Raw genomic sequence first — 27,226 nt, 5'->3', positions numbered from 1 at the left:
ATCCCCAATGCATTTTGGGGCGTGCCCTTCTTCAGGGGATTCTCCCTGTAAACAGAAATGCGGGCTCTTACTATCATCAGAGCTAGAATGCGTAAACAGAAAAAAATAAACGGGTCTGTAATGTATTAGACATTCAGTAAGTGAATTAGTGCGTATTGTATACGTGTTGTTATCACATCAAATTCGCTTGTTAAGTGAAATGCGTAAAGTAGCTAAATACGCAGCTACTCTGTCATCAACGTGAAACTTCGCTCAGTTGTTTACACCGAAGTAAAATAAACCGGTGGTTTGTGCTACTTTCCCCAATTGCGTTTACGTGCTCAAATGACCAAAAATAACATACAAGAAACCCAAATGTAAAACTACGGTGCCAAATAATCAAACGTCCGTAAATAGTTGATGTGCAATTCTTAAAGTATTCCCCAGTGCGTATTATTATGATAAAGTGAGAACGACTCAGTTTTCATCCGTAAGGGAAAGTCGGTTTAAACACATAAGCCCGAGCATATTGTGCAACAATCGTTCGCGGTAGTAATTTAAACATGCTCCATTTCGGCTACAAATAGCGGTTACAATGGTCTAAGCAATCTAACCTGATTACACCCGCCAAATGGCAATCTTTCTCCCGCGTATCATGTTCAGTGTTCGGAAGTGAAGACTATCTAACCCGGAAGTGCAAGAAATAGCGCTCGTGTGCCCAAATCATAGGCATTGAAGAAAGACCCTAAAATTCAGTGCTTGGTTTCTACCTACGAAGTCAATATGACTAAAGAACTGTCACCGATGGTTAACACGTTACATTAATGCAAATCACTGATGTGGGTAAAAGACCTGTAAATAAAGTCTCATATGTTACATAAATTAAGTGATTTGTTATAAGCATAATAGTAAACATAATACTTACTAACAGTAACTACATGTCAACACTTATCTCATGGTATACATGCTAGCACAGAGGTACGAAATGGGGTAACTGCGAGAACCATATACTTAATTAAAGGTAGCAGTTAAATTCCACACTGTCATTCAGACCTTTTGGGTGTAATGAGTCCAATTTATAAATCCAAAATAGTTCTCTTTGTAGAAGGAATTTCCGGTTGTCTCCTCCTTCTTGAAATTGGACTTGTTCCAAAATTAAGAACCGGAGCGGACTGATATTGTGTTTCAGTTTATTGAAATGTGTTGCGATGACCGATTTGGGATTATTTAGTCTTATGTTGCTTTTGTGTTCTGTCATACGAGTCTTCATTTTTCGTTCAGTTTTTCCCACATAAGTAGTCCACAAGGGCATTTTAGTAGGTACACCAAAAAGTTGGTGTCACAGGTCGCTGTAACATATAAATTGATAGGAATACCCTGTGTCGGATGTCTCAAGGTGGAACCTTTTATGATATTGTTGCAACTTCCTCAATTCAAATATGGATAGTGCCCTTGTATTCATCTTTCAAAACTTTCTTTTTTTGCTTTAACAATTGTTTCAGGTTCGTAGTACGTTGGTATGCAAATATTGGGCTTTTATCAAAGATGCCATTAAAATCTGTTTCAGCTTGTAGCATTGGCCAATATTTTTTGATAATATGTTTGACTTTTAGTTGAATATTTTGATACGAATACATTTCGTTCTTGTTGTACATCTGGGTTTTTTCCTTTTAACAATTCATGTCTGCTTTTTTTGGTTGCTCTTTCACTAGATTGATGTAAAATAGCATCTGGATATGCTCGTTGTCTAAATTTCGTCATCACTTTATCTTTGTTTTCCTGGTACAATTCTTCAGTAGATGATATTCTCCTGATTCTGAGTAGTTGTGAGTATGGTAGATGTTGCTTCAAGCTCATTTGATGGAAACTTGAAAAGTGAAGCAGATTATTTCTAGCTGTGCTTTTAGTGTAAACTTAGGTAACCAGCTTTTGGTCTGCAATTATCACTTCAACATCTAGGAAAGTGATCTTTTGGGTATCCATTGTATGTGTAAATTGGATGCGGTCATCAATGTTATTCAACATCTGGATTGCTTCCAGTAGTTCCTTTTGTAAACCTTTCCAAATTAGGAATATGTCGTCTATATATCGTAAGAATGTGATAGTGTTATCTATCCAATTTCTCTGAGAAAGGATGTGTATTAATTCAAAGTGATGCATGAACAAATTTGCATACGCAGGAGCTGCGCAATTGCCCATTGAAGTGCCGTTCAATTGGGTAAAGAATTGGTTATTCCAATGCCTGAAGGCCCAAATTATGTGGAATTGAGGTGTATAATGACTTCACATCTATTGTACATAGGGTATATTCCATGTTTTCTTCCAATTTGATTTTCTCTAGCTTTATTAAGAAATCGGTTGTGTCATGTAGATATGTGGTCATTTGTCGCACAATTGGTTGTAAATGGCGATCGATGTATTTTCCTATTGGTTCATGTATAGAATTTCGAGTACTCACAATTGGTCTGAATGGTGGGTTATGTAAGTTTTTGTGAATCTGTGGTATCATGTACAGGTAGGGTACATTAGGATTTTGCTTGATAAGAAATCTTTTATCTCTTTCATTAATTGTTCCAGATTGTAGAGCTTTTCCGATTATGGAATCTAAAACTTCTTTAAAAGCTGTGGTGGGATTAGAAAGTGGTTGCATGCGTATTTTTTCATCTGAAACATGCGAGAGGACATTATCCAGGTAAAATGAGGTATCTAGAATTAAAAGCGCAGCTCCTTTGTCTGCCTTACAGCATGTAATGTTTTTGTTATTAGCAAGATTAGAAATTGCGATGCGTTCTTTAGTGTTCAGGTTGCTGGTATTCGATGTCTTGAGTTTGAATACATTATGTAGTTCTTTTTGTACGATTGTCTCAAATGTGTCTAATATTTTGTGGCTCACAGGTGCTTGAAATGTACTATCTGGTTTCAGGTCCATCAGTGTACCTTGGTTTGCCGGTTCTGTAAATGTACTAACATTCCTCAAAAAAATGTTTTAGGCGTAAGGTCCTCATGAACTTGAACAAACAAACTTGTGTTTCTAATTCATTACTCTGGTAAGTGGTTACATATGACAAGCCCTTCTGAAGTGTCTGAATTTGAAAGTTGGATAACTCTGTTTTAGAGATATTTATTACCAAGTTTTCTGACTCCTGGTTGATTTTGCGATCGGTATTGTGGGGTTGGTTATATTTTGACCGCCTGAATCGCCGGGTGGGCCTTGGCTTCTTCCTAAAAAAGAACCTGTGGCAGAAGATGTTGTGCTCCCATTTTTAGACGTTGTGGGGCGATTGTCTTGTTCGGTATTGGGATTTCTAGATGTTGAGCCTTTGGGTTGTAAATTAGATTGTGGTCTCTACTGAGAGTCCTCTGACGATGATGTATCGTCGGCGAATCGCTTGCCAAATTGTCGTCGTTGTTTGCGTGATGCGTATTCCTCTGCCCAGCTGTAGACTTCACCTAGTTTATAATCTACGGTGTCCCGTTTGAATTTACGTAATTTTCTCTCATTTATTTCAGTTGTATGTTTCTCCAACTGGATATTGAAGTCCTCTAATATCTTTTGCCACTCATCTGCTGGCATTTTGTCACTGATCTCTTGTTTTAATTGTGCCACTTCTTTCTCAAGTTCTTCCAATGCTTTTGAGAGCTCTTCAATAATCAATAAAATTAGGTCGAGAGAGCATTTGTTAAGAATCCCATACCATCGTTCAGTAAAACGCACGTTGTTCTTGCATAATGTCGATTTCAGTGGTATTCTGAGGCCTCTCGATATTCTTTGAACTTTATGGTAACGTATAAGTGTGCTAGCATGCAACCGCTGATTTATTTCTCTTTTTGCTACAAATAATAATTGCTTAATATTTGATTGTATGGATCCTGTACTTGGAGAGACGCATTCTGGCTCCTGGATTAAAGAATATATTCGATTTGTGTCTTCATTGGTGAAACCAAATGTATCGGCTTTGTTGCGGGTGATGTCCTCATACGACATTTTTTGGGTTGGGTGCGTGTCCGATGTGATCAAACCAGGAATAATGTAAAACTTGTAATGTCGGTCGCACTCCTTATTGTTGATAGTAAGAGCCCGCATTTCTGTTTACAGGGAGATTCCCCTGAAGAAGGGCACACCCCGAAATGCATTGGGGATTAATATCCCTGTGACCCCAGTACCACGAACCACTAATGGGTTCAATCACAAAGTGTGAATACAGAAGATTTTGTTTCAATGAATCTGTTCATGAAATTGCATATCGTATGATTAAATAACAACTCTTGAATACTGAAATTTGACTATGTTTATTGAAGGAAACGAAAGCCGAGTGGAGTGCTATATGGGCTATACCTTCCAGTGGTGAAGGATCATCTTTCTATAGACTGGGACAAGGAGCCAGGCAACTCCTGCAGCTAGTGTGCTACAAGGAAAAAAATGCAGGGATGCAGATCAGCACAAAGTGAGGGTGTGTCAGTTCACCGTATGGTGAGAAATCCCGCCATTCATCTGTCCTCTCATACTTCCCCTTACTGAGCATTTCTATTCTGTACCACCCCATAATACTCACAGCATTCTGTGATGTCATTTAAATATGATATCAAAAATACAATGGTTCTGTTGGGTGAAACAATATCTTGCTAAATACGCAGCATAAGTCATACGTTATTCAAGAAACCTTACAGTGAGTCACAGGTAACACATGAAACAAAAAACCAAATCTCCAGTAATTTCAGTTTTTATACAAATTAAATCATTCATATATATCCAACAATTATTTGGAAAGGCCATCACAATACATAGTAATAACAATTGGTGACAAAGTGACTATTAGTGCTCAGTGAAAAAAGTGCATAGCATGTACAGTGTAATTTAAAAGATCAAAATTGGCATTGGCAGAGGAGGCCCCTTTAACTCTTATTCCAGACCGTCCATCTAAGCAAGACAGAGTCACGGATGTGTTGAAGGGTACCAAACCGTTTCCTCTTTTCGACAAAAAAAATCCAGTGCTTTCTTTAGATACTGTATTCCAAACTTCCTCTTCTCATTCCTCAGATTCGTCGAATAAGCCCAATCCTTCAGTACTCTCAACATTTTCATCACCCTTATCAAAAGAGAAAGAGAACTCTTTGACGCACCCTCATAAAGATAGTCTGAAAGAGGCTTTCTCTTTGGAAAGTACGGCTACAGCTCCATTATTGACCGACAAACTGCTAGACACTCCTGCTGATTTCGTCTCTAATGTGAGCCCTCCTTATTCTTTAAGTCCCTTGCTAGATCTCGACACCAAGACTGTAGGGGAGATCCAGATGTCAGTTAAAGACATGCTAAATTTAATTCTTGATGAAGTTCGAGAATTAAAGAGGGCTCAAAGGGCAGAGCTTGCTTCAATTAATCAACGATTGGAGAAAATGGAGGCTCTCTTCTCTACATTTCCGGTTCGTCTCCAAGAGGCTGAAACCCGTATTTCAAGTTTGGAGGATCAGATGACGGAGGTCAAAAAAGATGTAAAACATCTTTCTGTGTGTACACGTTCGTTTGAAAATAAATTGGACGATTTGGAAAACTATAATCGCAGATCGAACCTTCGCATAGTTGGGGTTCCAGAAGGCCTTGAAGGCTCTAATACGGTGCAATGGGCAACATCCTTCTTAAAATCTAAAGTGATCCCCAACTATAAAGGCGATTTAACTATTACACGTTCTCACCGCGTTCCTGCTCAGCCCTTTCCAAATTCCTCTCTTCCTCGAACAATGTTACTTAACTTTTCGGATATCCGGGTCAAAGAGACTATTCTTTCAACGGCAATTCAGAAAAGACAATTTTTTGTTACTGAGACTGTCAAATGTCGTATTTTTTCAGATATGTCTGCCTCCGCTGCTCGGAGAAGAAAAGAATTTGTTCAAATGTTGGGGCTGTTTAAAGCTAAAGGGGCACAAGCCACGATAGCACAGCAGTCCAAGCTTAAAGTGTTAGTCAAAGGCAAATTCTTCATGATTTCCGATATATCAGCGGCACAGGATCTGCTTAAGGAGATTTCAACCTCCTAAATTAAGCCTTTTCTTTTTTTTTTTTTTAGGGGGGGTTTATTTGCGCTTCTAATGCTATTAGTCCTATCCTAGAAGTGGGTCCGGGGGTAGGGGGGGGTCAGTTAAGCCTGTGGGAGTCCGCAACTCAGGCAGCCTAAGGGGTGTTAACAGGTCGCCCCAATAGAGTGGGTTAGGATCCTATGATCAGCGTGGAGGGAGGTAGTTGGGCCATTGGAGGGTGGGGTTCGGGGGGGCGGGGGGGGTGGTGCTGGGGTTGATTGGGTTGTTGGTGGTGGTGGGTGGGTTGAAACAAAAAGGAAATTGATGGTGTCTGATTATTTTTTACTTATTATTCTATTTGTCAGTATGTATTCAATGTATTCATTGTATTCATGGGGTACGGAGTGGTTTGGTTTGGTGATAACTTTCTTTAGTCAATTTAATTCAGATCTCGATGTCTAATAAGGAGAGTTTGAAGTTGCTTTCTCTTAATGTCAATGGCTTAAACAATATTAAGAAAAAGCGTGCTATGGAAGTTTGGTTAAAGGCTGAGAATCCCTCTGTTATTTTGTTACAGGAGACTCATATTCCCTCTTCCAAGCTAGATGGGTTTTCAATGCTTAAATCTTGGGCTTCGTTTCGGTGTTTCGCTTCATGCGATGCATCTCAGCGAGGGGTGGCAATATTCTTGAATAAGAACTTATGTGCTGATATTATTCAATCAGAACAGGGAGGCTCAGGACGTTAGTGCTGGGTCTCATGTAGAGTTAAAACTAGGCAGAGACCTTTTATTTTTGTATGTTGTTATGGGCCTCTAACAGACGATGCTAGTTTGTATGAAGACTTGTTTCAATCTCTATTAATGGTGTCAGGAGATATTGTGATGGGTGGGGATTTTAATGTGCTGATGGATCCGCACTTGGATTCATCATCTCAATCATCAAAACAACTTAAACCGAAAGTTTTTCAAACCATATCACATTATATCAAACTATTTGATCTTTCTGATCATTGGCGGGTAGATAACCCCTCTAAAAGAGATTACACTTGCTGGTCGGGTAGATTCAAATCCTCATCCCGCATTGATTTTATTTTAGCTTCACGCAACCTTAACCTCGGCTTTTTCAATACGGTGTTCAACGTATTCTCAGACCATGCTATGATTATTAGGGAATTCATTTTCGGGGAGACCAAAAGATCCCCCAAGAGATGGGTCCTCAATAAAGCTCATCTTAATGACGATAAATGGGTCTCTGAATTAAAAAACAAGATCAAATACTTTATAACTCTTAATATGGGCACTGCCCCCTTAAGTATTATTTGGGATGCTTTAAAGGCTTTTATTCGCGGAATTATCATAGGGAAAGATACGGCCATTTTAATTGCATCTAGGGCTGAAATTAAACTATTGGAATTCCGTATACATACACTTAGCGTTCAAAGGCAACTAAATCCCTCACGATTGGTTCAAGAACAATTAAATGAAGCTAAACAAAAATACACCACTTTTTTATATGAGCAGGGCGAGGCATTTTTTCGTATTCAATATCAGAAAATATATGAAGAAAGTCATTTCACTGGGAGATTCTTGGCCTGGCAGGCCAAGGAACAAGCAGCATCTAATTTAATTCGGGAGTTACAATGTCCGGTCTCGCATCAATCTACAACTGACCCAGATAAGATAGGTGCGATAATGCATTGTCATTATCAAAATATATATTCTCATCAGCTTAAAATTAACCAGTCTGAATTAAATTCCTTTTTGCGGCAGGCTGGGATCCCTTCTCTTTCCCACTCCGAAGAATTAACCATGGCAGATGGATTTTCTTTGGAAGAGATAGAGGCGGTGGTAAAAGATCTTCCATCAGGGAAAGCCGCTGGTCCGGATGGGCTACCCGCAGAGCTTTTTAAGGTTTTTTTTCCCTCTTTTTCAAATTTGTTTCTACTATTGCTTAACTCTATGTTGGCTGGAGCCTCAATTCCCGACTCTTTCCGCGAGGGCACTGTGGTCAGCTTTTTGAAGAAGGGGAAAGATGCTACCGATCCTAATTCATATCGTCCCATTACTCTCTTAAATTTGGATTACAAGATCGTCACTAAATTATTGGCTATTCGATTTAATCGAATTTCTTCGGATCTGATTCATAAAGACCAAAACGGTTTTATTACCGGTAGACAGCTCATGACTAACACTCATTATCTGGCAGAAGCTTTGGACTACTTTGAGACACGGAGGATCCCTGCAATTATTTTGTTATTTGATGCGGAAAAAGCTTTTGATTTGGTGGTTTGGGAGACACTTTTTATTATTTTGCAGCACTTCCATATTCCTTCCAACGTTATTAACTTTATCCATAATCTTTATTTGGGTGCTAAAGCTAATATTATTATTAATTCACATTCGGTTGGATCAGTCTCAGTCAATCGCGGAACCCGTCAGGGTTGTCCCTTATCACCGATTCTTTTTGCTTTTTTTATTGAACCCCTCGCAATAGCTATTCGGAAGTCCGAAGAGATCTCACCCCCAATTCCATTTATGTCGAAGATAAAACTTTATGCAGACGATATTATGTTACTCATTAAATCCGATTTGCAGTCTCAAGCTCAGGCATTTCAGATCTTCGAGCAATATGAGACTTTTGGGGGTTACCGGATCAATAAAAAAAAGACCGAAATACTGATTTGTGGCAATCACATTCCCGAACTATATCCGGATTTACGTGGCTGTATTAATAATAAACCTAAAAGATATTTGGGGGTGTTTTTTTCCTCTTCAGTTAAAGATCTTTTCGGTTTGAATTTTGTTCCCCTTCTTCAAAGGGTTCGCTCGATGCTAACTCGCTGGAATAAATTACCTTTATCTGAAAGAAACACGTTAGTTAGATTCCTCACCTTAGAATATCCCCAGGCGTCAGACTGGATCCGGAAGATTTTTCGGCAGCAATACCCCTTGCGCGTCGCTAGGCGTCGTCTGCGGCTCCGCGTCCGTCGTCGGCGTCGTGCGCCGGGATGACGTCGTCGGAGTACTTAGACGCCGCCCTCGCGCGCTGATGTCAGTTCTTCTTTTTTCCGCGCCAGTAAGCGCAGATCCGGGAGAGCTACCCCTTTAGTCAATTTTTGACTAACTTTTTTGATCCTTTTTAGGTCTCGCAAGCCAAAGGCTCGAAGAGACATTTTATATGTGGGATTTTCAAAGTGCTACCCACACTTTTGGCTGGCCTAAACCTTGAGTGCACGAGATCACATGCACGTGCACAGCTGCTCCTCTGCTAATTGCATTCCCCCCTCCCTTCTCACCCAGTCCTTTGATGCTCTGCTCGATTACTTTCACTTTCGCTGCTTTGACCCCTGCATTCCCCCCTCCCTTCTCACCCAGCCCTTTGATGCTCTGCTCGCATCTCCCTCCTCCCTGGGCGTGAAGGGAGACAGAGACATCCTCCTTAATTGCTGTTTCCCCTCTGAGCCGAGAACACATCGGGTCCTGTGGACACGTTATTGATCAGCTCCAAACTCCGATACATTGCTCTCAAGTGACCATCTGTCAGAGGAAACAAGCAGCAGGCACTTAAATGACCTCTATACATAATTATGCTTTATTATATGCCACATAATTTTACACCACTCAATGCAACACAATTCCACTCCATGCTACACAATTCTATGTCACATAATTCTACTCCACATCACATAATGCCACTCCACATCATGCCACATAATTTGACAGAACACCACATAATTCAACAAAGTGTAACATAATTCCACTCCTCCCTACATGACTCCACTCCACACAATGGCATTCCACATCACACAATTGCACTCCAAGTTACACATCTGCCCTTCATGCCACACAATTGCTCTCCATGCTGCACAATTCCATGTCTCACAATTCGACTCCACACCACAGAATCCCACGCAACCAAGTTCCACGCAACGTAATTCAACTCCACACCACATAATTTCATGCCATATATTACCCCTCCTAGTCACATAATTCCACTCCACCTATTTTCAATCCACTCCATACCACATCATTTCACCCCATGCCACATAATTCCACACCACTCAAGGCCTCGCAGTTCCATGCAACACAATTCCACATCTCATAATTCCACTCATGCCACAAATTTCCACTCACACAATTCCATGCCACATAATTCTACTCCATACCACATAATTCCACTTCAGTGCACAACATATAATTCCACATCATGCCACATACTATGCCACATAATTTCACTCCCTACAACATAATTCCACTCTGTGTCACATAATGCCTCTTCCCTTTCGTGCCACATAAATCAGATCAACATATTTCCACTCAACTCAATTCCTTGCCATGCGACACAATTGCACATCACATAAATCCATGCCACATAATTCTACTATATGCCACACACTTTCACTCCACACCACATAATTCCACACCACGTCACGTAATTCCACTCCACATCACTTAATCCCACTCCACACAATTGCACTCCATGTCACACCGTGGCACTCCTCACAATTCCATGTCTCAAAATTTCACTCCATGGCACACAATTGCACGCCATACAATTTCACACCACACAATTCCATGCCAAAAAATTCTGCGCCACTTAAAGCCAATCCATGGCATGTAATGCCATGCCACACAATTCAAATCAACATAATTCGGCTCCATGCCACATAATTCCACGGCACGTAATTCCACTCAACACCACACAATTCATTACCATGTCACATAATTCCACTCCATGCTATATGATTTCCACTCCACTCAGTGACACTCCATGTCACCCAATTGCACTCCACATCACTCAATTGCATTTCACGCCACACAATTCCACGTTGCACAATTCCACTCCAGTCAACACAATTACACTCCATGCAACACAATTCTGAACCACACAATTCAACTCCATGCCACCTAAGTGCACTCCACCCTCATATTTCCAATCCAAGCCACATAATTCCACTCCATGTCGCATAATTCCAATCCTCTCAATGCCGCACAATACCATGCCAAACAATTCCATGCAACACAATTCTTCTCCACATAATTTCACGCCACCTAATTCTACTCTACACCACATAATTCCACTAGTCAACACCCCACAATTCCATGCCACACAATTCAACTCCATTCCACATAATTTCACTCCATGCAACATCACGACTCCACATCATGCTACATAATTCCACTCCATGAGACATAATTCCACTCCATACCACATAATTCCACATTGTACCACACTGTACCACCTAAATTTAATCTCCCCAAACCAACATAATTTCACACCACACAATTCCACACCAGACAATTCCATGCCAGACCATTCCATGTCACATCTCATAATTCTACTCCACGGAGCATAATTCCACTCCACGGAGCATAATTCCACTCCTTGCCACCTAATCCTATGCCACACCACTTGATTTCACACCATGTCACATAATTCCACTTCACGGCACTGAATTCCTCTCCACACAATTGCACACCACGTCACATAATTGTAGTTCACGCCACACAGTAACATGTCTATCTCAGTGAATGCAAAATAATTCCACTCCACATAATTCCATGCCACATAAAGTGCTCTCCACTTCTCATAAATCCATACCACATAATTCCATTCCATGGCACACAATTGCATGCCACATAATTCCATACCACACCCCATAATTCCACACCACATCACATAATTCCACTCCACCCCCATACTTCCTCTCCGCAGAATTGCACTCCATGTCACACAATTGCATACCACGCCACACAATTCCATGTCTCACAATTTTCCTCAACACCCCACAATTCTAGGCCACACCACACAAATCCACACCAATTAATTCCATGCCATACCACATAATTACACTCCATGGAACGTAATTCCATGCCACATAATTACACTCCACTATTAATGAATCCACTCAATAACATAATTCCACTTAGCGGCACATAATTCAAGTCCACCACATAATTTCATTCCATGCCACATATTTCCACTCCATTCCATGACACATACTTCCATTCCTCTCAACACAATTCCATGCCACACAATTCCATGCCACACAATTCCACTCCACACAATTCCACACCACACCATATAATCCTACTCCACGCCATGCCAACTAATTCCACACCACATCCCTTAATTCCACACCATGCCACATAATTTAACTCCAGGTAACATAATTCATTTCCATACAATTGCAGTCTATGCCACACCACGCCAAAGAATTCCACATCTCACAATTCAGCTCCATGCCACACAGTTCCAAGCCACTCAACATACTTTCATGCCACATAATTTCACCCCACACATCATAATTTCACTCTGCATATTTCCACTCTACTTGACAACACGTAATTCTACGCCCCTCTACATTTGCAGAACAAGCATTTGAAATGCAATAGGTCTCGCATTTACGCAAGTTTGAGCTACTCACATTACAAATAACAATGCCTTTTATTTTTGTTTTCTTTTTTTAAACTTAAATAAAAGGCAGTGTCATTTACAATGCCAATAGCTTAAACTCGCGTGAATGCGAGACCTATTGCATTGCAAATGCTTGTTGATCGTGTCTCGACACCAGTGCCGGTAGGATGCCTGGGTTTAAAGCCTGTACGGACTGTAACCGATTGATGTCGGTTACCGACCATCACCGCCGGTGTCTTTACTGCTTGGGCCTCGATCACGACGCGGCGTCGTGTTCGGACTGCAAGGCCCTGACCTCGAAGGCTAGACGGGAGCGGTCCCGTAAGCTTCTCGAGATTCGCCATTCGGCTCCGCGCGCCTCTCGATCCCGGTCCAGGAGGAGGTCCAAGGATCGGTCGCGGAGCCGCAGCCGACGTCACCATCGGTCGTCGTGATCCAAGTCTTCGGGTAAGTCGAAGCATTCCAAGAAGTCCAAGAGGCGACATCGCTCTTCGGACTCCCCTCGCCGGTCGCGCGACTCGGCCGAGGGTCAGGGTGGTTCCACCCCCGCGGCTCCGGCGGAGCCGCAGGCGCCGCGCACGTCCCCATACCCTCCGGTCCCTGGGACTGACGCGACGCCGGCGGAGGTCAGTGCCTTCCTCTCGGCCATGAGGAACCTGGCTCCGCCGTCGGCGCCCGCTGGTGCGCCTTCGGGCCCCGCGGACCCGACTGGGCTGCCTTGCCTGCCGGTGGCTCCGGCCCTGGCGCCGTTGACGGCTCCGGCCTCGACGCCGCAAGCGCCCGAGGGACCCGTTCTCGAGTCCCCGTCGACGCCGGTCGACCTCGTCACGCCTCCTCCGCCGGCGTCGACACTGGTTCCACCCCCGACGCCGCCGTCGACTCCGCTCGACGTCGTGCCCCAGTTTAGTCCCGCTCCGGGCCCGGCGCCGGTCCGGCGTCGATGGACGCCGAGATCAACGCCACTAGAGACACATTATGTCTACCGCCCGGCTCCGTTACTTTCTCCTCTATACCAGGAGTCGGATGATGGGGACAACTGGGAGGGATCTGAGGATCCTATGGCCGCTCAGGCCCAACTGTCCCAGGACTGGGCAGATGAACTGGGGGAGGCCAGTGGTCTGGATACCTCGCCAGACACTGGATTCATCTCTCCTCCGACTGTGGCTTCGGAGGAGGGTGCTGCTTTCTCCGTGGTGCTGCGCAAGGCGGCCGCAGCCCTTGGGCTCGAGCTACCTGCCGTGGCTGTGACGACGAACGTCCTCACTGAGGTGCTTCAGTCTGCAGCAAGCTCCACTGAACCTCTGCTGCCATTCAATGAGGCCCTCACTGACGTTCTACAGGGCACCTGGTCCAAGCCCTCCACAGTTCCTCCAGTGGACAGGAACGTCGCCAGGCGCAACCGCCCTGCTCCGGGCGACCCCAGTTTTCTGTCCCAACACCCTACCCCTGAGAGCCTGGTTATCCAGGCTTCCACCTCCCAATCCTCTTTCCCGACCGCCCCGCCGGACCGGGATTCCAAGAGACTAGAGCAGTTTGGCAAGAAGCTGTTCTCCTCCCTTAGTTTGGGCCTGCGGTCTTTGAACACCGCTTGTCTCTTGGACCGTTATTCCCACTCTCTGTGGGATGCGGTGGAGGACGCGCTGCCCCTGTGTCCGGAGGAGGTCCGGACACGACTTACCCAGGCTCTGGCCGATGGGAGGGATGCCGCGCGACATGCTATAAGATGTGGGCTTGACACCACGGACTCGCTGGGTAGGGCGATTTCTACCTCAGTGGCGCTTAGACGTCACGCCTGGCTGCGGTCCACGTCATTTTCGGGTGATGTCCAGAGCTCTCTCATGGACATGCCCTTTGATGGCACTCACCTTTTTGGCGAAAAAGCGGACAGTGCACTGAATCGCTTTAAGGACTCCCGGGCTACGGCCAAGTCCTTGGGCCTCTCGGCCCCGCGGTCGCAAACTTCCGCCTTTCGCCCCTTTCGTGGCCAAGGAAGGGGTGCCTCCTCACGTGCGCCTAGCCACCAGCCGCAGAACCAACCTGCGCGCGGACGTGGTTTCCGCCGAGGCGGTTCTGGAGGACGACGAGGTCAGCCCACATCCACCCCGGCAGCATCCGCCTCCAAGCCTTCCTAGTCCGAGCTTTCAGGCCCATTCCACGCCAGTGGGCGGCAGAGTTCGCCATCACCTGCTCCACTGGCGGTCCATCACATCGGACAGGTGGGTGCTGCAAATCGTCCGAAGGGGCTACTCCCTCCCCTTCGAGACGACCCCTCCAGCCATGCCACCGCAGCACCACCGTATCTCGGGGGATCATTTGAATCTTCTCCACGAGGAAGTTTCCGCCCTCTTGGCCAAGGGGGCCGTCGAGCGCGTTCCGAGTCCAGAAGTAGGTCGTGGTTGTTATTCCCACTACTTTCTGGTTCCCAAGAAGGGCAAAGGGGGCCTACGCCCTATCTTGGACCTCCGGAACGTCAATGCCTTCCTCCGGAAGGAAAGGTTCAAGATGTTGACCTTGTCTCAGGTTCTAGCTGCCCTAGACCCCGGAGACTGGATGGTAGCGTTGGACTTGCAGGACGCATATTTCCACATCCCCGTCCTGCCGGCCCACTGGCGTTACCTGCGGTTCACGGTGGGCCCAGAGCACTTTCAGTTTACCGTGCTCCCCTTCGGTCTCACCAGTGCCCCTCGGGTGTTCACGAAGGTGATGGCGGTGGTCGCAGCTCATCTGCGCAGATCAGGGGTTCCAGTCTTCCCCTATCTCGACGACTGGTTGTTGAAGGCGGGCTCGCCCCAGGCAGTCGTCTCCCACCTCCAGACTACGGCGGATCTCCTGCATTTGCTGGGGTTTTCCATCAACGTGCCGAAGTCACACCTGAGTCCCTCTCAGAAGCTCCTTTTCATCGGAGCGGTTCTCGATTCGGCGCAGTTCCGGGTCTATCCACCGGAACAGCGGGTCCAGGATATTCAGGCCCTGATTCCCATCTTTCGGCCTCTATCCTGGGTTTCGGTCAGGCTAGTGTTGTGGCTTCTGGGGCTGATGGCCTCCTGCATCCTACTAGTGCATCACGCCAGGCGGCGCATACGGGCTCTGCAGTGGGACCTGAAGTTTCAGTGGGCCCAGCATCACGGCAACCTGTCCGACCATGTCTTGATCTCGGAGGGCACTGCACAGCAGTTGCAGTGGTGGCTCACGGACCGCGATTGGGTCATGGGCAGAAGCCTCTCCCTTCCCCAACCGGAGCATGTCGTAGTGACGGATGCGTCCCTCCTGGGATGGGGTGGCCATATGGGAGAGGCAGAGATCAGAGGCCTCTGGTCTCCGGCGGAGTCTCGTCTCCACATCAACCTGTTGGAGTTGAGAGCGATCCGGCTTGCACTGAAAGCCTTCCTTCCCTCTGTCAGGGGAAGTGTCATGCAGGTGTTCACGGACAACACCACCGCCATGTGGTATTGCAACTAACAGGGCGGGGTGGGGTCGTGGACCCTTTGTCAGGAGGCTCTGCGCCTCTGGACGTGGCTGGAACACCAGGGCGTCACCCTAGTGGTTCAACATCTGGCGGGCTCTCTGAACGCCAGAGCAGACGAACTCAGCCGCCGGTGCATGATGGATCACGAATGGCGTCTGAACTCCAAAGTGGCGCAAGGTCTCTTTCAGCAGTGGGGAGAGCCTTGGTTAGATCTATTCGCCACCGAAGAGAACGCGCAATGTCAGCAGTTCTGCGCGTTGGAATTTCCAAGGCGGCACTCGCTCGGCGACGCTTTTCGTCACGAGTGGAGTTGCGGTCTGTTGTACGCCTTTCCGCCTATACCACTTCTGCCCAGAGTGCTGAAGAAGATCAGGCGCGACCGGGCCCAAGTCATCTTGGTGGCTCCGGACTGGGCACGAAGGTACTGGTATCCCGAGCTACTCAGTATGTTGACCGATCCTCCGATACGTCTGCCCCTTTGGGAGGATCTTCTGTCGCAGCAGCAGGGGACGGTCCTCCACCCGAACCTGTCCAGCCTCCACCTCCATGCGTGGAGATTGAGCGGCGGCAGTTGATGCCATTTGACTTGCCTCCTGAAGTCTGTGATATCATTCTGGCAGCCAGGCGTCCCTCCACAAAGACGGTATACGCCTGCCGGTGGAACAAATTTGTGGCATGGTGCACAGCAAAGGCTGTGGATCCCCTTTCCGCCCTTCTTTCTGAGGTTCTCCTCTTTCTTCTTTCTTTGGCCCGGCAGGGCTCTGCCCTGGGCACACTGAAAGGTTATCTTGCTGCCATCTCTGCCTTCTTGCGGCTTCCTGATCAACCTTCTCTTTTCAAGTCCCCTGTAGTTACACGCTTTCTAAAGGGCATTACTCACACGTTCCCTCCTGTTCCGTTTGTAATGCCTCAGTGGGACTTGAATCTTGTCTTGACATTCCTGATGTGCGATACCCTTCGAGCCTCTTCACAATTGTCCCCTTCGTCTTCTGACTCTTAAGACTGCTTTTCTGGTAGCCATCACCTCGGCTAGACGGGTGAGTGAGCTCCAGGCTTTATCTTCAAAGCCTCCTTTTCTGTCTGTTCATCCAGACAAGGTTGTCCTTCGGCCTCGTCCCTCCTTTCTTCCAAAAGTGGTGACTCCATTTCATCTTGGGCAGTCTGTCACCTTGCCCACCTTCTTTCCGCCTCCGCATCCTTCCAAAGAGGAAGAGAGGCTCCACCGTCTGGACCCAAAACGTGCGCTCTCCTATTATTTGGACCGCACAAAGCAGTTCCGGGTGCACGACCAACTTTTCGTTGGATACGTGGGTGCTAAGAAGGGGAAAGCTGTGCACAAACGGACCATCTCTCGGTGGGTCGTTTTGTGCATCAAAATTTGTTATTCCTTGGCAAAAAAGGACCCTCCTGCTGGGCTGCGTGCCCATTCTACTCGGGCCACTGCGGCTACTACTGCTTTGGGACGGGGTCTCCCTTTGCAGGACATCTGTCAGGCGGCGACGTGGGCTTCGCTACACACGTTTTGCCAGGCATTATTGCCTTGACAGCCAAGTCCGGAGGGATGGCTTCTTTGGCCGTTCTGTCCTCCAGGACTTTCTGGTGTGATCTTGGTTCGCAGACCCACCACCGGGGATGGTATTGCTTGGGTATCTATTCTAAGGTGAGGAATCTAACTAACGTGTTTCTTTCAGATGAACAAGTTACTTACCTTCGGTAACGATGTATCTGTAAGAAACATTAGTTAGTTAGATTCCTCACCGACCCACCCATCCTCCCCGTTCTGCGAACTGACATCTAGGGTTAAGGTTATCCTTTTCAGGCCCCTAGATTTTGTTTTTGGCACCAGTGTCGGTCTTTGCATGGCTCTGCGTTCCTGGCGCGGAAGGCTATGTACAAGAACTGATGTCAGCGCGCGAGGGCGGCGTCTAAGTACTCCGACGACGTCATCCCGGCGCACGACGCCGACGACGGACGCGGAGCCGCAGACGACGCCTAGCGACGCGCAAGGGGTATTGCTGACGAAAAATCTTCCGGATCCAGTCTGACGCCTGGGGATATTCTAAGGTGAGGAATCTAACTAACTAATGTTTCTTACAGATACATCGTTACCGAAGGTAAGTAACTTGTTCATCAATACTGGGTAGAGTCGCCCTGATCAAAATGGCCATTTTACCATTATTTAATTTTCTGTTTTCAACAACCCCGTGTTTTCTTTCAGGTTCATTTTTCTCGAAAATAGAATCCTCATTCTCAAGCTTTCTGTGGTCACATAAAAAGCCCCGGATCGCGATGACTACTCTTTATGATGGTTTAGATAACGGTGGCCTTGCTCTTCCAAACATTAGAGATTATTATAATGCTTATTTTGCTCAGTACCTGACTCGATTCAAGGTCCCTACTCCGAACCCAAATGATTATATTAGTTTTTTCTTCGATTTAATTTTTTCAGAGAGTCAAATACCCTCCCCTCTGCAAATACCTAAATCCCCAAAATTGGTCAGGTATAAAATAATAGCTTGGTTTTTTCAGAAGCGTTCGGCCATGATTAGTAGATACTCTCTCTCTCTTTTTAATACCTCCTCCTTGCTGACTAACTTACTCTCATCAAGAGGGCAGGGGGTAAGCTCGCATTTAATGTGCTATTGGATTAAGGCCGGCTTTAGTAAAGTGGGCGATTTTTTACATTATTCCAGGTGGTTAACTCCGCCCGAGATGCGTTTACTACTTTCAGGAAATTTTTTGTTAGCCGGGTCTTATAATATAATTTATAAACTTTTGCAGCAGTATGCTCCCACCTCCTTTACTCAGACTTCCTCTTTAAACAACGATCTTTTCTTCAACAGTACTTTAATAAGGAAACCTGGTGAGTGGAAACGTCATCTCGCCCAGTCTAAACAAGACGATCTAGGATCCAAAGCAGTCAAAAAATGGTGGGAACACGAAAAACATGTTTTATCATTAACGACGTGGCGGACTATTAATAAATTTAATTTTTCCACATTAAGGGGAGCCAATTGGCGCAGAATGCTATTTTTTGGTAAATGGCTCCTGTATTATACCCCGGCGGCAATTGCTAAAATGTTTAGTAATTATATACCGATCTGCTTTCGTTGTCAAAGTTTCGCCCCAGCTAATTGGACACACGTCATAGTTGAATGTAGTATGGTCAAAGAGTTCTGGGTAGACATTTTTGCCTTTTTATGTTTTATCTTTCATATCCAGATATCTATAAATCCTAAACTGATGCTTTATGGCTTTGATCAGAATCTTAATCTTTCTGTCTCACTCGCTAAACTTCTATTCATCTGCATGGCAGTGGCCAGATCATTGTTACTTCAGAATTGGCGATCTACTCAGATACCATCCTTCCATGAATGGCTACGTAAAATGCGAAGAGTTAAGATTAGTGAGCGTAACTACGCAGCGAGGATTGGAGGGGGGAGAAAATTGGAAAAAATTTGGGGAAACTTTTTCTGACTCTCTTTTCATTAATGCTATTTTAAAATTATTTTTGTTATTTTAGATGGATCTTGGTTCATTGTATAAGAGATGTTTTGGTTTTGGTAATTTTATATTTTCCGTATTGAACTTCAATGTTGTATGACACCTTTCAGTTTCAATAAAAAAAAAAAATAATAAAAAAAAGAAATTGGCATTGACCAGAGAACAAGGGTTTATAGTAGACCTGCGAACTACAATAATTCAATTTTACGCAGACTCTAATTGCTGGTCCAGGGGGTAATGTCGACGTTTCAACCCTTTTACTGCACTACTATCAAGTCAGTGCGGGTCTTCACTGTAAGCTTTCTTGAATATCGTATGACTTATGCTGCGTATTTAGCAAGATATTGTTTCACCCAACAGAACCATTGTATTTTTGATATAAGATTGCCCAGGTTCTGAGGGACACTGGGTTACCCCATTGGTTGCGAAAATAGTCATTTAAATATGAATCAGCCCTTTGATCACTACAGCTTCATCGATTTAAACAGCATCCATAAGACCTGTGCAGAATATACTTAGATGTGTGCGACCTGTGGCTGCTCACTTGTTTCAAAGTCACTTGAAACACCTGTGTGTGCTCCTTATCTTCTTATTCATTAAACAGCATCCTTGGTGCCTACTGAGACTTTACTTGGATTTTGTGCTAACCAGCTTCTCACTTAGCATCTGCAGAAATGTGTCTAGAAGTATACAGATGTTCACACCCTCACTTACAAAACACTTTGCACCTGTGCAGAATATGCTTAGAAGAAAGTGCTCCACAGCTAATTGCGCACTTTACAAGTTTAAAAGTTCACAGTGTTACTCGTGGTGCTCTGGTAAATATGGCACTAAACCAGTTCATATAAAGATCCCACTGAAAGCCACAAAATGAAGATCTCTATCATTTTACACTGACCTGGTTCACATAGTTTCCGTCGAAATGCCACCGGATGGCGCTCTGGTTGATGAGAAGTTGTTGCCCTGATGGAGCAGAGAGATCTAAATGTCCAATTTCATAGGGCTCCAGAAAACTTTTTTTGTGATGGCTAATCCAGTTTATAATATCATACTTTGCTGGTATCTCCCCTTTGTCATCAAAATAGATTTCATCTCCAGCAGCAGTCTTAAAATGTACCTTCTGGAGGAAACTGTTCATCTAAAACAATAAAAAGTACAAAGTCAGTAGATCAAGTTTAAGCACAGAAGTGTGGGTGAATACTCAGCCATGCCCGTGGAGGACTAGGCATGCGGCATCCAGTGAGTTTATAACTGTGACCAGAATGAAGGGTTTGGCCAGTATTCAGGAGTAAATGACTGCCTAGGTATTAACAGAGATGGTTGGGAACGGCCCTCTCAAAGATCTTTAGCAGACTTGTGGGCAGGTCTGTGGACAACTCTGAGCATTAAAAACAAATCACCCCCTGGGCTTTGGCTACTTAGGATCCTCTCTCAGAGTATTTGCAACCTCATGTCCGGGCATCAAACAGCCTGCCAGATGAAAGCATGATTCTCATTCCAAAAACAGAGATCTATTCAGTCTAACCCTTATTGACAGGCTTAAACTTTGTGAACTGAGTGCAGATCTACTCTTACATTTATGGTCCAGTTGGCCATTCAGCAAACATAAGTTAAAGTACAACTTAAAATCAGCAGCAAAAGATCAGATGCAAACAGTAGGAAGTGAAACCCTGGAAGTAGCAATGCATGGACCTTGGAGCAGTCTGAGGGTCTGATTTATATTGTCATAGGTGATCCGCTGTGTGCGAGGGTCGCAGAGGGCATTACATCTGCCATCCTTATGGACTAGAGTGATCTCTGTCTCTCCAGAAGAACAGCTGTAACTCTGAAGGCATTACAAATATGTGTCCAGCTGCCATCACAAATGGGAGTTTGTTACTGAAAAACTAAAAACTAATGACCAGCAGGATCTGGGCACCATGATATCTTTTCTGGCTGTGACCACCAGACACCAAAGACATCAGGTTGTTTATACTAAATAGGGCAGGTGGCCTGAGTTCCCTACCCAATTACTCCTGCATCATTGGGCTGTTGGAGTAAGCTGTGCTGTGGTGGAGCCATGATGGCCCACCTGACTCTAAAAAGAGGGCAGTCTAATGTTCATGGAATAACTTGTCCGTCAAACTCTAAATAAAACTCTAAGGGCCTCAGTTACTAATGTTTGACGTAGGGCAGTGCCGCAAGCCTTCTTGCTGCGCTACCCTACATCAAAATAAAAGGGCAGGAATGAGCCGTTTCTATGAGATACGGTGCATTCCTTTCCTCTTCCACTGTGCTGGTGCACAAAATGGTGCCTAGCACCCACATAAGCACCCTTACACCATGGCACACAGGCGCCTGCATTGAAATCAAGTTGTTTTTCTGGGGGAAGGGACACCTTCCTTCACAAAAACAACCCTTACACCACACAGGGATATGATGCAGTCCCAGGTTTACAGAATGTTGTAAACCTGTGAATGTGTCAAATGCCAAGGGTGTTACATGAGAACACCCACCGCAACACCCGTGGCACCCCTCCCCATCGCAGCATGAGGCAACGTTACAATGTGCGCTGCGTTGAATCACTCCATCTACAAGGCCATGAAAAGCCACGCAAGGGGACTTTACGTGGCCTTGTAGGTATGGTCCTGCAATGTGCACCGCCGCAGCGTCATTAAAAGTCACATTCCGGTGGTGCACGGGGCTTGTAAATGAAGCCCTGAGTTCCTATAAGCTCAACACTTTGAAGGTATCAGAAACCCACACTGCATTCCAGAGCTCCGACCGCATCCATATTGCTAAGAACCGGATCACGATAATTCTGTCCACATAGGTAAAGGTGTCTTAGTACTTTGCAATGAGAGCGTCTATTCTTAGCTCTGTATTTATTCATTCATTCTTCTATGCCTTATATAGGAGCATAGCCCTTCAGTAACACAGTGAAATAAGCATTTGGAATAAAATAGGTCTCGCATTTAGTAGAGTTCGAGCTATTGGCATTGTAAATGAAAATGTCTTTTGCCCATGTGTTTTGGCTTGGAGTGGAATTATGTGGTTTGAGTCTGAATTGTTGATTTTGGAATTGTGTGGAATGGAATTGTGTGGTGCGTAGTGGAATTATGTGGCATGGTGAATAGATAGTGCTGAGAGCTGTACAAAATCAATAAAAAGGGAGATGGACAGGGATAGGTACTTTGTGCATGATGTGGTGAAATAATTCAGTATAGAGGAGCAGACAGAGTGTGTGAGAAAGAGAGAAAGAAGGGGAGTGCAGGCCACAGCTGCATAAATAGGGTGCGCCTGTGTACGCAGAAGAATCCCCCAAAAAAAGGAGGACAGCATGGTTTTGAGGGACGGAAATCTTGAAAAGGCACAGGAAAGAAACTGCTTTCAGAGCTGAAGTGAACCAATGTGAGAGGGAGGAAGAGTGCATGAGAGGTGAGAGAGATTACGAGAGTGAGAGACGGAAGCGTGGGTGGAGGCACCCAGAGGGGGAGGCGAGAGGTGGACCAGTGCACAGCATGAGGCGCTACAAGAAGGTAGCATCTGTCTACGTAAAAGCAAGCCTCTCCGTGGGGGTATTGCACATTTATAAGTGCTGCTGAATCAGAGGGCTGAGGAATGTCTGCATTTTCCAGCCCCTTTAGTCTCGGGGTAGGAGTGCTCATTTGACTGTAGGAACCAAAAAACAACAAGCATTTGCAATGCAATAGGTCTCACATTTTAAAAACTTTGACCTATTGGTATTGTTAATGCCTTTTTTTATTTGAGGCTTTTTAAACACATATATAAAAGGCATTGTCATTTATAATGCCAATAGCTCGAAATCTCGCAAATGCAAGACCTATTGCATTGTAAATGCTTGTTTGTTATATCATCTAACTTGCATACAATTGGCCCTTGCATAACGGTGTACGTGGAAATTGGCACCAGTTGCATTTCACCAATTAAAGGAGAGGAACAAAGGTAATAGTTTTATGAGGCTTACACTCTAGGGTATGAAAGGATTTTCAAAATGTATGTTGTCAGTTGAGTGGAATTGTTAATATGTCATTTGCTCGCGTGTTCATTGGAATGTAGAATTCTCTGTTGCTGGAGATTCATTGTATGCTGTGCTCACTGGTGCTGGAGCTTCCTTGTTCTCCTCACTGGTGGGTTTTTCAGATGTTTATTTCTCAATAAACATTTCCCCTGATTCTTCGTTGTGCACTCACCTTTACACTAACCTCAACTTTGTATCTCAGGGCTTCCTGCGGCATTTCCTTTATACATTCCAGCCTACAAACATGAGCCTACAGAACAATGAAACAAGCATTTACAATGCAATGGTCTCGGCAATATTATAGGTAGAGCTATTGGTATTGCTCATTATTTTTTTATCATTTTTGTACCCCTAAATAAATGGCATTGTCATTTCTATTGGCATTAGTTTTTTTTTTTGCATATGTGATACCTATTGCATTAGCAGAGAGAGAGTGAGGTAGTGAGATAGAGAGAGCGTGAGGTATTGAGAGAGAGAGTGAGGTAGTGAGAGAGTGAGGTAGTGAGATAGAGAGAGCGTGAGGTATTGAGAGAGAGAGTGAGGTAGTGAGAGAGTGAGGTAGATAGAGAGTGAGGTAGTGAAAGAGTGAGTTAGTGAGCGAGGTATTTTCTGACGTAGTGAGATAGAAACAGTGAGTGATGTGAGATGGCGAAAGATTGAGGTAGTGAAAGAGAGAGTGAGGTAGTGAGGGATGTTGTGAGGTATTAAGATAGAAACAGAGTGATGTAGTGAAGTAGTGAGATAGAGTGATGTAGTGAAAGAGTGAGTGTAAGTGACTTTGTATTTGAGAGAGAGAGTGAGGTAGTGAGATAGAGTGAATTAGTGAGTTAGAAAGAGAGAGTGAATTTGCGAGGTAGTGAGAGAGTGATGTAGTGAAGTCTTGAGAGAGTGTGTTGTGATATAGTGAGGTTGTGAGGTAGTGAGAGTGAGATAGAAATAGATCATAATAGATGTTCTTATTACCTAAGAGCCATTTTATTGACATGGCTGGGATTCGAACCACTACCCCTAATAGGAGCTCCACTCTGTGACCTATGTTAGAGGTTTAAGAAAATACCTGATCATTTTCAACAGATTTAGGTCCGTTCCAGGCCTATTTTCACAGACCTGGTGACGAGAGGCACATTTGGCAGGCCCCGGCTGGAGGTGTGAAGCCCTTCTGCGTGCTGGGAAAGTGACACCTCCGCGGGGAGAGGAGGCCTGCCGTTCCTGCATGTGCCCCCGACGTGTGACCGACGCCCCGGCTCACTTGTGCTACCCGTGTGAAGAGCATTTGTAAGAGACACACTTTTTCACGCCTGGCCAGATGGGCAGCTTCTGCCAGCCGTGGTTCCCAGGCCTGAGGGGAGGGGGAGGTGCGGTTTCATCCAGCAGCGATCGCGCTCTTCAGCGTGCTCCATTGTGGGGGCACGTGGACCGCACCTCTGTAGGACTCCAGACCCACGCTTGGATATTAGGAAAACATCTGCACTGCAACCTCGACATATGCACACAACCGAAGTCGTGCTGACAACACCGACCCAGAAGCCCGGGTGGAAATCATCAACAAAAAGTGATTTCCGGAAACACGTCACAATTTCCAAACGCCAGCACCAACTATGTTGGTCCCACAGGGAGGGGTGGGGGTGATAGAGGTCTCAACAGCCGTCCCTGCCACGATTGGACGTACCAAGGGTTACAGATATGAATAGTGCAGCAAACGCAGTAGCACCAGGACCCCCAGGTCAAACCGGTTGGCCCGGCTGCGAAAGAGAGAGCAAACCCAACGGTTCTCGCCGTGTAGATTCTATCTCCTCTTTCCTAGACCCGCGGCGGGGATTTCAATTACAGGCTGAAGTTTTACGCTGTTCAGGGCGGGAAACGAGCAGGGAGCCCACAACCTCCTGAAAGCATGAATGCAGGAGGGAGGTGCAGGAACTCTGTAGGCCTCCCTGCTACCCTGCGGGGTCTGAAGGAAGATGGCACTTGGCACTGTTTTCGCTCTCCGGGAGACGCGCACTGAAGCCCTCGGGCGCCCCCGAGATGATCTATACACGCTGGGAACGCTGGACACGCTGGGACCGCAGGAATAAGGCAGAGCAAAAGGCAAGCACACCACTGCCTTTCTCCGATGCAAAGCTGAAATGCCTCGGAGAAACGCAGTGAGGGTTTCAGATTCGGGGGCGTGTTTCTTTTTCTCTCCTCTTGCCATTGGCAGGAGGAGAGAAAAACACGCCTAAAAAGGGCGTTGCTAAAAAGTGGAAAGAACACCAAAAAACACGCCCCCGAATCTGAAAAAGACGGAGCCTATTTGGAGGGACGGCTCTCTCCTCCAATAGCTGGCCTCCGTTTAGGAAGCCAGCCAATGGAGGAGAAGCTAAAAGAGAGGCGGGCTAAATCGCCACTCTAGAAAACATTAAATCTTCCGACTTCCGGTTCTGCCTTCGGCAGACCGGTAGTCCTCGACCTAAAAAGGTTGAGACTTATTGCGCTTGGCTCATCCATCCTACTGATGCAACCATTTGCTACATATCTGAATGTGACATTCAGCCAGATGCTGAACTTTATTTTTAGGTCTGGAGTTAGCCAAGACCTTTTTATTTCACTAAACTTATAAGTACCACATACTTATAGGAGCTTTCAGCTAGTACTCTTTACCCACTGGTCTGTTATTGTGTCATTCAAATTTTTCTCCCGCCCTCTGCAGCATATAGAATGGTGCAAAGGAGCGGCCCGCTTTAGCAATTGGCTAACTTCACTACAAGTGATGAAATTTTGCCCTTTCATAAGTAGGCTATCCGCACACAAAATAGTTCCATTCAATGCTAGGGCCTACTATGGTAATGTGTGCGTTCTAAGACCATAAAATGGTTTTGCTTTTAGCCAATGTTTTTCTTTTGCTTGACTGACGAAGGCTCAGCAATTTCTCCAACAATCAGGTTTTGAAAAAACATGAAAAATAAAACAGGCATTTACAAGCCAAATGAATGGCAGCCGATGCCCAACCTATTGGCTCTAACAATAGCTTGATCCTTATATAGGTCTGCAAGGACAGTGGTTGTTACTTTAGGTTCATGGATTCCAAACTAAGATTAGAACTTAGCTGCCCTTATTGGGTCTGGGCTGTAGCTCCTACTTTCCATAAAGTGTGGGGTTTCCTGTTCTGTTGTCTGGAAGCACTTTTAGGTGAAGGGGGTTGGTTTGTTCATTGTATGCATTTCGTCACTCCAGGGTTTTTTCTAGAATTAGGTTTTTAAAACAATCATGGATCTTTTGAAAACAATCCAAAAAGATTTTTTAAACAAGTGTGATCATGCACAGCTGGCTGTTGGCCAAGGTTGAAAAAAAGTGGTGAACCTTATACAGAATAATTTTGCTGTGCCTGGGGACATGTTTATGTACTTCAGGTACAGGGATTCTGATAGAAGACTAAGAGCCTGGTCTTGAAGAGACAGGAGCAATTATTAGGTAAAAGATCACCTATTCAGAATCGTTATAGTCGTGTGGATGGGACAAATGTATGTAAGAGGGGTATACATGACAGGAATATCCTAAAACACATGACAAATGGTAACAGCTATGGGCTTAATTAGTGTGCAGGGAAATGGTATGCCAGGTGTCATAGGTTTGGCATGTTAATTATGGAAAGTCATTACAAAGGCAGTAGGCCTACCTTGTTTACTGTGAAAATCATATGTTAAAGTCAATAAGCACCTATGGGTAGGTTGTTATTACTCTCTAATAAAGCCTAGAGGGAAGTATTTTGTTACATGAAATGTCACACATAACCTTTGTAGAGGAATATTTTGGTGTAGCTACTGTGTTATAAATGGTGTTAAAGGTTGA

General features: G+C 45.1%; 1 protein-coding gene across 1 annotated transcript in view; it reads right to left on the bottom strand.

The window, feature by feature from the left end:
• Positions 1-27,226, bottom strand: part of LOC146863638 (vomeronasal type-2 receptor 116-like) — a 205,658-nt gene that overhangs the window by 112,357 nt on the left and 66,075 nt on the right. The window contains exon 2 of the mRNA XM_085627715.1: positions 20,279-20,518. Coding sequence (XP_085483841.1) covers positions 20,279-20,518 — 240 coding nt within the window. The remainder of the gene's footprint in view (positions 1-20,278; positions 20,519-27,226) is intronic.

This window comes from Triturus cristatus, chromosome 2_1, assembly GCF_964204655.1.
Source record: "Triturus cristatus chromosome 2_1, aTriCri1.1, whole genome shotgun sequence".
NCBI lineage: Eukaryota > Metazoa > Chordata > Amphibia > Caudata > Salamandridae > Triturus > Triturus cristatus.
This window is presented reverse-complemented; position numbering and strand designations above follow the sequence as displayed.